At 39.2% G+C, this 13799-nt stretch overlaps 1 protein-coding gene across 1 annotated transcript in view; it reads left to right on the forward strand.

Annotated features, from left to right (window-relative positions):
* The window catches only part of PITPNC1 (phosphatidylinositol transfer protein cytoplasmic 1), a 147339-nt gene extending 134584 nt beyond the window's left edge, over positions 1–12755 (forward strand). Inside the window, exons 9-10 of the mRNA XM_067547332.1 lie at positions 7149–7267; positions 12618–12755. Of these exons, the coding sequence (XP_067403433.1) occupies positions 7149–7267; positions 12618–12623 (125 nt within the window). The 3' untranslated portion in view covers positions 12624–12755. The remainder of the gene's footprint in view (positions 1–7148; positions 7268–12617) is intronic.
* Positions 12756–13799: the final 1044 nt, after the last annotated feature.

Here is a 13799-nt window from a genome sequence, read left to right on the forward strand (position 1 = left end):
TGGCTTAAGGCATCTTCACCAGACACAGTACAGTAATGGAACACCAAACATTTCCACTGATGGAAATTTGTGGTGTAGACCTGATCGTGGTCTACACTAGAAAATTAAATTCGCTTAACTACATCGCTCAGAGGTGTGAAAAATCCACACCTCTAAGGAGCGCAGTTAAGTCGACCTAACCCCCAGTGTAGACAGTGCTAGGTTGACGGAAGTATTCAACCTAGCTACTGCATCTCGGGAAGGTGGATTACCTATGCCAATGGGAGAACCCCTCCCGTCAGCATAGGTAGTTTCTACACGGAAGCGCTACAGCAGAGCAGCTGCAGCAATGTAGCTGTGGCATTGTAGCATTTCAAGTGTAGGCAAGCCCTAACTTCAATTGGGGAGGTGATGTTCTTAATCCTCGGTCAGCAAAGGCTGCATCTACACCATGGGGCTATGCAGGCATAGCTAGACAGGTATATTCTCCATAGTGTAGACATGATACTTATCTCTCGTCAGAGCTCAGAAATATTCTGTGTTACCTAGAAGTCCAATCAAATATCTTCAGTTGGTGTAAAGTGGTATAGCTCTTTTGACTTCAGTGAAAGTATATCAATTTACACCAGATAAAGATCTGGCCATAATCTGGGCTACTGATTATTAGAAATTAGAGAAGAATTTCCTTTTAAAATCACAATTTATCTTACTGTACAGATTTGATAAACCACAAGGAAGTATGTGCTTTGGTGTAGTGGCCATAAAAATACTGGCAGACTGAAAATGGACCTTTATTTTTCCTCCATGGTTTTTAATTTAGGGACACTCATCAACTAGTAAGAGGATTCTGTATCTTTAATCAAATGAGAACAAGCTTTACTTCCTCATACGGTGTATGTCCGACACCTCCACAAATCCTTACGCCATGATCAGTATTTATAAGTTTTGTAATAAATACAGTATCTGTGTTGAGACAGTGTCCCCTAGTTACAAATGAGAATAACCACTTCCTAATATTAGTAGCTTATCTTTGACATTCAGATTTCTTTTCTAACGAAATTCATACTCCCTCATTTCCTTGAGCTATGTTCTATAGTGATCCCATGTGATGCTTTTATCCTATCTCCTGTTTTATTTTGTTTCCATTCGATGAGGTAATTTTAGATAGATAGATAGATAGATAGATAGATTTGATTGCTAGTAACAAGCAACTTAATGCATATTTTGTTGTTCCTGCAGTACCCTGAATTGTTGCTTAAAATGTGTAGAGCTGTTTATACAATAGGTCCTAATCACAAGTACTTGATTTACACAAACAGATCTGGGGAAGACACTGCTGAAATGCTTGTGTTGTATTTTCATGTTTGGCTTAATGTAGAAAATTAAACAAAAAATGAAGTCATTATTTTCAGCTTCTTGTCTTTCATTTTTGTTCAGGCACTATGAGGGCATTTCTGTGGGATTTTTTTGGGCAATCAGATAGGTATGCTGGCTTCATAGTATTCCTCAAGAAGAACATCCAAGATGCATGACCACATAGTTGTATCTGCCAGTGTTTTGGCTAGTGATAATCTTCAGCACAAATTGCAAACAGAACTTGAAGAATTCCTCTGCTCTCACTTACATAAGAAAATGTGAACGGATTCATTTATATGGGAATCAGCTTCAGAGAAGCAGCTTTACCCGGTGTGTAATGCACCATTTCTGGGTGGTTTAACATATGTCAGGAGAACAGCTTCAGAAGAAACTACCTACGCTTTGGATATTCCTTGCTTCTTCATTACGTGCTGTTGGCTCCACTGTATGCTCTTATGTCAGGTCACAAGGGGCACAGTCTGACCCTTCACTTGCAAAGGAGATGAATATAAATAGTTACCTCAAAAACGCAGAAGGCTGCAAAACATGATCAGTGTTTTGATCTTCAAAAAATGACAACTGTGTGAAATGGGCTTTGATAGATTATCAATCTGGAGTACTGTAGAAGGGAATCAATAGAACCTATTCATGAAAAGGAGAAGGATTTCCCTCCCTGAGGCCACAGAAAATGCCTGCTTGAGAAATAAGATTTACTTGACAGATCATGAAGGAAAGTCTAAGCACTGAAGGATGAATCCAGAACAGTGCATGCTAATGAAGATCTTACCCCTGCAGTGCTTACAATGTCATAGAGTGCCTGGATTACCTGCTGGAGGTGTCGAGGTCCTTCATTTTCCCTTACCATTTTCCAGTGTTGGATCTTCCCTAATAATCTTTGGGCAGGGAGGCCTATGTGTCCCCTTCCTCTACCACCTAGCACATGTTCCACTGCACAGCAAGAAATCCGTGCTACCGGATACCAGTTGAATGTAAATTACACAGGAGAGTCCTGTCAAACTAAAAAGTAGGGGAGTGTTAAACAATCACTTTAAAGAGTTGGACCAAATTAATCCTTGGTGTAAATTTGCTGGAGTCCATGGTGTCACACCAGGGATGAATTTAGCTCTTTTCATTTACAAAGCTGAATAAAATGAACAAAATCAAATTTTCTAGAATTTATTAGTTCTGTTCCAAATGAGGATTCAGAGCTAACTAAAATCCTGAGTCCTGCTTTCCCCTGAATTTTCACGCCTGCATATTTAGATTTTTTTTTTCAGATCTTATCTGGCAAAGAATGCATGGAAATAAAGAACCATGTGGCTTAATGAAAAGTGCTGGCTCAATCCATATTTATAACTATAATGGTATTCTACACTGGGTCTAAATTTTCAAGTGAATTGTTTTTCACTCATGAAATTTAGGCTCTTGTACATTGTTCAGAAGGGAGGACAGACTCCAAATGAATAAAAAACCATTGCAGCTGTGCTGAGAAAATTTGCTTATTGACTGTAGATCTGACAATAACATACACATCAACTTTTTCTCATTTCTTACCTATAAGGTGAGGCTCAGGTGCTTGCTCTTTGTTTTGCACTGTCTTTCTTCATGTCAATGGGAGGCACCTGCATGTATCCATCAGAACAAAAACCTTTGGTATATACTAGTTCTTTTTGCCCTGCCGAGCACACACCTATGCTACTTGTTTCTGAAGTGGAGAAGAACAACTTAGAAAGTGAGATATTTTTCAGTGGGTTCACTATAGGTGTTTTCCAAATTCCGTTCTTTCAATTATTTCTTTGAACGAGTCCAATTGTGTTCATACTTCTTATAAGATTTCACAATTTCCATAACACTGAAGTTCAATTTGCCTTTCATACACCATGATTGGTCTTTCTGCATGACTGGATGCACTAATCAAAGAAGAAACAGATGAAAACTTTGAGCTATAGAATTTGAATAAAGAAAGAGCAGCCTAAATTCACACAAAGGTCAGGCCTAATAAATCAGATAGTATTTACTGAGGAGTAATGCAAAGAAATATCAATGGGAGGCTGTGATTTACATGGACATCAAGAAAGCACTTGATAAAGTACCACACACAAGAGTAATATACGAAGTCAAATGTATGGAATAGGCCAGGAGATACTTGAGTGACGAAGATGCTGTCTTGGAGGCCTAATAAAGAGGGTACTATCAAGAGAACACCGTTCAGGAGGGAGAGGGAGGAGGCAAGAAGATTGCCACAAAGATCATAATTAAGATAAATTGGGTTCACTTGTATATCAGTGACAAAAGAAGAAAACACCCCAAAATAAAGGAGGGAATCAGCAAATACAACAGAAGAGAACTTGGAGATTCAGAAGGACTTCCTGGATAATATTGCTTATTGTCTGTAATCTTCAGTACAAACATTAGGAGAATTAACAGGCCATAAAATAAGTACTATCATCTACATTTTACAGATCAGAAAATGAGGGGGGAGAGGTTAAGTGAGTTGACAACAGAGAGAGTCAGCATCAAAGCCAGAATTAGCACTCATCATTTTCAGGAGTCTTAGCACAGAGATACTGAGGTGATGGGCCGTTAAAAATGTATTGATAGCTAGCCAAATTCGGACTCACCATTCTTTGCTTAGAACACACCTCTCTCTGGAATTCAATGACACTCTTAATTGTCAGATTAAATCTCCAGTGTCTGGATGCATTTTTAACTCTCTTCATTGTTGCAGAATCCCATTTGGATTATTAGTTACTAGTTACTACTGGTTAGCTATGTAAACTCAATTCCCATGGGCAAAACTATAGTTATGGATGGTGTACTTTTCCAGCTCACTGCACTCATATTCTGTCTCCTGTCTAATCTCAGCTACTGCTGATCTGTGGAAGATGGATATACACCATATGCTGAAAGGAAACCTCTACCTTTAAACTCTTGTTCTGGTACTTTTACCTTTGCAGATCCACATATCTCCATCTTCCCCCCTACAACTACACCTCCCATATATGGGATCAGTCCTGTAATTTGCTGACCTTTCTAACCCTGACACAGCAACGTACTTCTGTAAATGTTTAGCTTTACGCATATGAAGAAACCCACTGACTTCGGTGGGATTACTCATATGCTTAAGGGCTTCTCAGAATCAGGGCTGGCATGCTCAGCAGCTTTCTGGATTTAAGCCCATATAGTGATTAGTAGATCCCTAATAAGGCCAGCCCATCTGTTCCTATGCTTTCTGAAATTTATCTTCTTGAAAGAGAGAGAGAGAGAAAATCTGGTTAGCTATGTTTAAACTACAGCATGCCAAACCAGCACAAGCTCAAAAACTGGTGCATGATAGGGAACAATCTTGCAGTTCTTACGCAGCCAGAACTTTCCTGAGCCAGGTCCTCAGCTGGAGTAAAGCAGCATACATCCATTAATTTTAATGGCGCTACATCAGTGTACACCTGCTGAAGATGTGGGCTTTTTGACTTCAAAAGGGGCTTTAAGCTAAATTAGGACTGCAGAATCAGGAATAGTATCAGAAATCATGCTTGAAGGACAGACATTACAAGTGGATAATTTATATTTATGTTGGTTCAGCTGCATCCATAGTTGCGGGTGTATGGGGATGAGATTGTCACTAAGAGTTTCTATCAGTAGGAGTCAGAAAACACCAGTTTTGGGGCCCTAGTTCAGGAAAGCATGTAAGGGTGTACTTTAAATATATGTGAAATCCCATCCTGTTCATCAAAGCACTTAAGCACGTACTCAAAAGTTAAAAAAGAAAAACCAAGGGGAAAAAACGTTAACTACATCTTTCCGTACTATACCCCCAAACCACCCTGTCAAAAAAACCTGTTTTCACAAATAAGCAAATTATTAGTGTACATGGTTATCATTTAGGTTTTTACTTTCAGTACCAGAGTTTTTATGAAACCATGTGGCATGTTTTTAAAGGGACTTGTCAGGCACAATCTAGGTCTAGATGCAAAATCTAGGTTTAGTAAAATAAATGTGATGATTTTAAAACTTAAAATTAGTAGGAAAGTTTTATTATAAAAGAATTAAATAAGCAAAGGAGAATTTAAATATTCCTCTGCACTATTTGCAATCCAAGTATTCCAGCATTGTACTAAAGCATGAGAATCTGCAAGTGAAATTGACTACACAGTGACTATTTCACTGACCAAACTGAGTGAAATCATAAGTAAACAACCATACAATGGGGTAAAAAGTACATTTAAATTTGTAAAGGTCTTTCACTAAGGAAAAGTTTTTCAAATGTATAAATTTTAAACTGACAGTGGCCCTTCAATGTGTGTGTTAATTTTTAAGCTAAAACCTTTGGGCTAGATCCTAAGATGGTATAAATCTGTTCAAAAGAGACAAATGAATTCAATGGTGCTACACCAATTTACACCAGCTGAGGATCTGGCCCACTATTTATAAGACTCAACTACTAAAAAGGAAAAAAGCAGTTTTTACTGACTCTAGTATTAATGTGTGTTATCACTGATTTTATTGAAGTGTATTTAGCTTTATCATGAATTAAAACTACTTTCTTCACTGTATTGTTAACTCAAAACTTTACTAATAAAGAGCATGTCCTTTGCTTGGCAAAAATGCTTCTTAGCATGCTATTTACATTGTTTATTAGTTTCTTTTTCTTTTCCGGTAATAGGAAAAAGAATAGTGAATGGATCATTTAATGTGATTTCATACGTTTCATTTTGATCAGTGTTAAGCAGTCCTTCATTCTCACTGAGAAAGGATCCACTAGTAATAAAGTATTGTACACTGTTGCTGATAAAACAGTATAAGTGATGCTTCTCCTTAAAAGTGGGCTCTTGTTAAATGAAGCAAGTGTCTTGTCTTATCTATAAAAAATGGCAAGTTATAAAGTCACAAATCCAAATGACACACAAACACTTGAGAAAAATTAGAGCAGCAAGAGCCCAAACCCAATTTCTACTCAAGTTAATTACTGACTAGGTGGTAAATTGCTACATTCTCTGCAGCGACTGTCTAAACTTCAGTGACTGTCACTTTATTGGAAATGGCGTACATAGAAATCTGAAAACATAGTGCTCTAATAAGGTAGAATTGAAATCATACCAAGTTGGGCAGAAAATGTTTAACGGACTTCCCATGTATTGCAATTCCATCACATACCATTTTATTTCATAACTGTATACTAACAATGTCAGACATACCACACAATATCTTTTCCTGATGTTTAGTATTGGCCTTCTTTGTCAGACTTGTATAATCTTTCGAAGGGTCTGAGGCTACAAAATTATTACAATTTTCACTGGTAAACTGTTCAGCATGATGATTGTGTGTTAGCTTCTGAAACTGAAGCTGTATGCTTCAGCAATTAAGGTTTCTTTTTGTTTTGAAACATATCATACAGTATTAAAGATAATGCTATAGAGTTCTCTTAGAAAGTTCCTAGAAAGGTAAGTAAATCCTTATATTTCTGAATGTCTGTCCTTTAGTGTAGGGGATCCTCTAAAGTCATTTTAGAAGATCTTTCCTGTAAAAAAGTCTGTACTCCGACACTTTTTGCCTAGCTCACTTCACATAGATACTCCTAAACAATTTCCACTCCTCCCTGTTCTTTGACTTCCTTTGATTTAACCTTCCTACACCTTCCTTGGCTGGTTTAACTACCTTTATGAGTCATCTTTCATAAAGATAGTTGGCTCCCTGCTTTTTTTTTAAACCCTTCTTTGGCTTCTGCTGAAAGACCATCTATCCCTCGCACTTTCCTTTTTATTAAAGTTTGCAGTGAATTAATGGAAAATGCCAACGTTTTGAACTTTTTGCAGATATGACTATGGATGATGTTCGAGAATACGAGAAAAATATGCATGAAAAAACCAACATTAAAGTTTGCAATCAACATTCATCTACTGTGGATGAAATAGAGAGCCATGCCAAATCAAGTGTATGTAGTTCTTTAAAACATATTGCCCACCCTTCGCCTAACATGCATGCACAAATCAGAGAAGAATGGCCCTCTTTAAGCATGGTCCTGTTGCCACTGACGTTAATGGGAAGTTTGACATTGACTCCAGTGGGACCAGAATCACTCCCTGTAGAGTGTAATCCTACATTTTTTGCACCCAAATTCCCCCTGATCTAAAAGAGGGCAGGGTCAGGTTCATAACTCCGCATCTTCCAGGAGAACAAAATCCTCAAATTTCTGTTGGGTGCACAAAGAGGAATTTTAGTAGGATCAAGATCAAGCAACGTCAGCTCTGGGATCCAATTATTATGACTGCTTCAAAGCCATGTGAATGTTCAGGTGTCATTTGTCAACCAGCCAGGAACATGGGGAGTGGAAAAGTTCTGTGGGGCTGGTGAAATTGTTGGTATCACTAAGAAAAAGGCAAAGTGGGTTTTTCATTTGCCTTCAAGATCATTTGCAGACTTTGATAAGTCACAAACTAGGAGCCTGAAAGATACAGTGACATTTCTGTTTTAAAATGTTGGTATTTCTGGCATCTCTACGTCAGGGCAAAATCCTATGGGAGTGAATGTCGGCTTTGCCCAAATAACAATGTCAAGGCTAGGCTTAAAGTGCTAAATCCTGAAGTCCTTCCTCAGTTCTTATTCAATCAAAGCACCCAGTGTCTTCAAATGGAGTTTGGGTAAACATTGAGGGCCTGATTCTTATACCAAATGTACCCAAGTGCGACTGTAGATTTACACTGGAGAATCCGCATTTTCTTTTTCAGAGTTATTCCTGATACCTACACCAGTAAGAGAGATCAGAATCTGGCTGGACTAAAAGCCTCAGGATTTGGCCTTATGGACTTTCATTAAAAAGCCTGTGGTCCTTATTCAACCTTTACTTAGGCAAAATTGCCATTATAGTCAGGGCAGGACTTGGCCTTTATTAACAAAAAGAAAATGACAGAATGGAGTCACGTATTTGAGTCCTTCCCAGCTCAGGTTAAGGATTCGTTTTACTCGAGTGCATTTCAGCATGGGGATGAACTTGAGGCAAGCACAGACTAAGAACCAAGCATTAAGTACAAGCAGGGTGAGTGCTCCCTTTCTGCAGCTGAAGTGGCCGATAGCGGGAGGGGCACATGGCGGGACTTTCGTTGGTCTGCCTTCCATTCTGATGGAATGTTATTGAGGAATCTTCTTCTCTACATCCTTCCCCATATTCAAGGCATGGTTTATTTTATGTTTCATTATTAAAGGCCTGATCCAAGGACTCCCATTAACTTCAGTGGGCTTTAGATCAGGCCCTAAGTGCAGAAAGACTACTTGCAATGTAACATAAGTTAAACAAAATGTAAACCAGCAAAACATGGCCAAATTCATTCTTGGTGTAAATGGGTGTGGCTCCCTTGAGCTCCTCATCTTACCTCAGGGGTGAATATGGCTAAAATAGCCTCCACTCCCAGTAACAGGGGCTGTCTGTAGACTGAAAGAGTTCCTGGAACAGTAAAGTCTGTTCAGAAGGCAGCAGGCAAATTGGCACCGACTGGGGGTTTTGATTATTTTATATGATTCTACAATACAGCATAAAGCCTCTTTCACACAACAGTGTCATGAAACATTCTACAGTCAAGGCTATATACACACAGTTGTGTTGCACTACAATAAGGGGGTTGCAAAGTATAGCTAGTATGTGTTTTTTTTTCATTTTAACCAGATAAACAAACCATAAAGCAGTAACGCCAACCCCAAACATTCAAAAATCGTAGTCAGGCCCACCCCCAAAATCATGAGGTGGTTTAAATATCATGAGAATTTTAAAAACAGATTTTTGGTATTTTTGCTTTGTTTTTTGAGCCTTTAGAAAAGCATTTTCAAGTTTTTCTCCACAAACCATGAAGGCTAGAAACATACTTTGTTTAAAAAATGAAAGCTGAGCGTCTCTCATAATCACCTGACTTCCAGATCTGTGCCTTTAAAAAGAAAATGCCAAATATCACAAGACTTGCAATAAAACCATGAGAGTTGGCAACACTGACATTTAGAAAATGAAGTAGGATAACTTCCCTACTCTCCATTGTAGAAATACAATAAACTTTGTTACACTGTCCCTGGGTTATATAACTATGGGTGTATCCTAGCCCTGGTCTACACTTACCTCGGAGTTTCGGCGGCAGTTGACCAGAGTTACGCAAACTGCAAAAAACTTGCATCACTCCTGTCGACTTCTGTGCTTCTGTTCTGCGGGCCGTCTTCACTGCACTGCACCGACGGGAACCGCGTTCCCATTGACACAGCACTACGCCACTTGAGAAGGTGGTCTTAATACGTCGATTTCTGGATCGACTGAGCGGGTCTTCACAGACGATCCAGATAATTCGATCTGACGGAGGCGAATTTGCCGCCGTCAGTGAAGACATAGCCCCAGACAGTGTAATTTAGCCCCATTGCCCCATCCTCATAGAGGGCTATGAGGCCAATTTTCCTTTCTCCTCCAACTGTGAGTTTTGAGTATCACCTGACATACCTTTAATGTGGTGTTTTGCATATGTCTGCACCGCAGCTGGGAGTTCTAGTTCCCAGGTTGAGTAGATGTATACCTGCTAGCGCTGCTTGAGCTAGGATGCTAAAAAAAGTGTGGCCTCTGTGGCAGGGGCAGCAGCTTGGGCGAGCTGCCTGAAAACATACCCTGTGGGGGGGCCGGTGGGATGGTATCATCATGCAGCTAGCCCAAGCCGCCACAACTACACTGCTGTTTTTAGCATGAGAACTTGAGCAGAGCTTGTGCACGTACGTCTGTATGACCCAGCAATTACATCTCACAGCTGCTGTTTGGACATACCTAGTGTGAAGGAGCTTGGGAGGCCAGGAGCAGTAATACAGACAGACATCATAGCAATGCAAACACACCCCTCTCCTGATCTTTCTTTAAATATGCATCCTATGGAGCTGTCATCACTTGTAATACAATCTCCTGCAGAATGTTTATAACGGAGTTTTTGACAGTACTGTAAACATTTCTTACTGACTACATATGTTACAGTGTTGGGGGACTGGTGCTGTGCGAAACTCAGCCATTCCCGTTTTCAGGAGCTTTGAATGAGCCTGTTTTCTGTGCTGCTTCTGGGGGGGTTACATCTGCTGAGCGTTATGCTGAGATTCCTTCAAACTAACCTACAAACTCAAAGTGAAACTCATCTGAAACAGCTGAATTTTGCTTTGAATTGTAACACTAAACCCCTGCATGACATGCCAAATGCCAGGTTTGAAAAAAGATCTGCTGACATTTTGTTGAACCTGTTCTGAATTCCCAGTTTGTACAGAAAAACCAAACACAGGTTTGGGATTTTATTAGAAAATTTTTGCACTGCCATGTTTAGAACATGCTTATTCTGGGTTTACTCTGCCCTCTTGTGGACTTGTGCAGTAGTGTCTATGTGACGGATACATTTACTCACTTCTGCATGAGTAAGTAGTCTTTCTCTGGTAACAGGGAAGCACTCTTTGGGCCTGATTCTCCATTACATTGGACGTTGTGCAGTTATTTACACTTGTGCAAAGTGGTACCAGTTCTGATCTCGTAGCATTTTTACACTTAGCTCCACAGATGTAAACAACTTCACAGAATGCAAAGCAGTGATGAATGAGGACTTTTGTGTGGGGGAGACCTTCCATGCATACTTGAATAAAGACACTGCACAGAAATACTACAAAATCCTTTTTATGCTGTGCGCTAAGAACGTGATTGCAAGCCTCTTACTCGCACTGATGAGTATGTTACTTGAATGTGTACCCTTTGGCGTCAGTGAGGCTATTCATGTGAGTAACTACTCCCCAGTGGAAGTATTGGGTTCGTAATCTAGCCATAAATGTTTAAGCATTTTTATTTATGACTTCTGGGTGGGAAGGTCTGAAAGTGTGTTTTGCTTTCATTAAATGTAGAAGGCATTCTTCTGGCTTTATCCGTATTATGTGAATAGTAATCAGCGTTACGAGAGCCACCTTCTGCCCTCATATATGTGCATGCAACTCCTACCAAAGTCAATGGGAGTTGGGCACCCTGTATGCATGAGAATGAGAGAGAATTTGACATCCCTTGATAAATACCAGAAAGAATCAACATAACTGTTGTGTCAGTGCTTCTGCCAATTTCTCAGCTAAATTCCACACTATTCAACCTATTATTGCTCCTAATAGCTCAGAAAAATTCAATTTTTTAATAAATATTTGAAGATCATTTCTTAGTTCCCTGCAGAATGGTGAGGTAGCACCTTTTGTATAATTCTAACACAGCTACTAAAGAGTCCCAGTGTGCAGTAATTTCTCTTGTATGTAATTAACACACTCGAGGTTTTTTTTAAACTGGCTATGTTTATTTTCGGTATTCTGAACACATTACAGTAGTGACACTTGCCATAGGGAGAAGCATGCCAATGAGTATTAAAATGAGCCCCAGGTTTTTGTACAGGGTAACTGAAGGGCTGTACCCTCAGTAATGTTCCCCTGTTAGAAATAAATCCAAAAATCTAATAATGGGGTCCTGAACCCTTTGAAATAAAAATAACCCTCTGATTGACTTCCATGGGCACAGGTTTGGGTTCATTCTGGCAAGCAAAAGACTTAGGCCAGAAAGTAGATCATGTTATTTGGACCTTAAGGGCCAGAAATGAAGGAACGGAGTAAATGTATATGTGGATACAGCAAACACCATGCTTCAAGCTACGTAAGCCCCTAAAAAGGACTCCTGGCATTTATGTTAATAATTTACAAACCAATGGCTTTTGAATAGTCTTACATAGAAACTATAAAATAAGTGAAGAAATCCATGAATAATAAATGGTTTGCATGAGTCATTTTAGGGATTCAAGGCCTGATCCAGCTCCCATTGATGTTAACGAGAGTTCTACAACTGCCCAGTGGAAACAGGGTTGGGTCTGAAATTTTATCTGCAAGATAGATGTTTAAGTCCACATTTTCAGAACTGACCCTTCATTCTGGGTGCCTTCATTTTTGGATACCCAATTTGCGTCACTTACCACCTGTTGAGAAACATGAAGCATTCTCTTCTGCCTTGGACTGAATATGCTATGGGTGCTCAGCACCTCTAAAAATCAGGCCTAATGATGTGTCAAGCCAGGCACCTAAAATCTGTGGCCTCTTCTGAAAACTTTGGCCAGAGCTCTTGTTAATTCTCGAGGCATTACAATACATGAATCCACACACTGGGATGAGAATATACCCTTTGGTTTAGATTTTGAAGGCAATAGCTGCACTGGAGCTATTGAAATCATCTTTGAAATCATTCTAACTTTCCACTTGTCTTTCTTTTCTTCTCATTGAAGACATGACGATGGATGAAGTCAGAGAATTTGAACGTGCAACTCAGGAAGCCACCAACCAGAAAATTGGGATTTTCCCACCCGCAATATCGATCTCTAACATTTCCCTGCCTTCGTCAACCCGTAGTGCTCCTTCTAGTGCTCCATCCACTCCTTTATCCACAGATGCTCCTGAATTCCTAGCAGTTCCCAAAGACCGACCTCGGAAAAAATCTGCTCCAGAAACCCTCACACTTCCAGACCCAGAGAAAAAAACTCTTTGAATTTAACCCAGCATGTTTCCTAAATTCTGACAAGCCATGTCTGCTAGAACAAGACTAACAACATTTACAAAGCTCATTGTGGTTGGTTGTTTGGATTTTTAAAATGATTTTACCCATCTAGAAAGATGACTTGTTTATTCAGACTCGTTCCATAAAACCCTTAGATAAGTGCATGCAAGAGAACATATTTCATATATTCTGATTCCCAAAGTAAAGCTCAAAGCCATATGGCACATGCTATTAATGTGAAATTAAATAGTATGAGAATTGCCTGCAGTTGTGATTGGAAATGCTGTAGGTATGTAAGAAAGCTGGAAGAATTTCTGAAGGGAACTAATGTCAATTTAGGTGCAGGGTTAAGTTAAAAATGCAAAAATCCAATTTTGTCCTATTATATCAGAATTTCTAAGATTCTTTCTACTCTCAGGCTTCTCGTGTCTAATCATAAACCTTTGAACTGCTACTCATTGATACTTGAACATCAACAGCAATTATTCAGATTCATGTGTTGCTTAATATGACTCAGGATTTGGGGCCTAGCTAACACAAACTTTAAACTTTTAAAAACTAAATAACCAGTGCACCAAGGCTCCAGCTGTAATTAATTATACTGACTTTAAGGCCATTGAACTATTTATACCTTGCACAGAATTTATAAAAGATTCCACCCATTTCTTGTTTATAATGTATTTTACTAGTGCTCCCGAGTCCTCTTGTGATCTCTCAAGTACGTGCTGGTGTTTGTGACCCTTGCTCCAGGTGTAAAAAAGATGGAAACACAAGCAGCTAAATAGTTTAAAGAATCAAAATGGTGAAAAGCTCTTCTCCCAATGAAGCAATCATCATAGCATTCCTGATAGTCATTTAAGTCCTCTGAACTCCAAGCTAATTACAATGAAACTTGCTTTAAGGATCTGATCCA

Source organism: Emydura macquarii, unplaced genomic scaffold (genome assembly GCF_026122565.2).
Source record: "Emydura macquarii macquarii isolate MOO-44397 ecotype Brisbane River unplaced genomic scaffold, CSIRO-AGI_Emac_v2 contig_1230, whole genome shotgun sequence".
NCBI classification, from domain to species: Eukaryota; Metazoa; Chordata; order Testudines; family Chelidae; genus Emydura; species Emydura macquarii.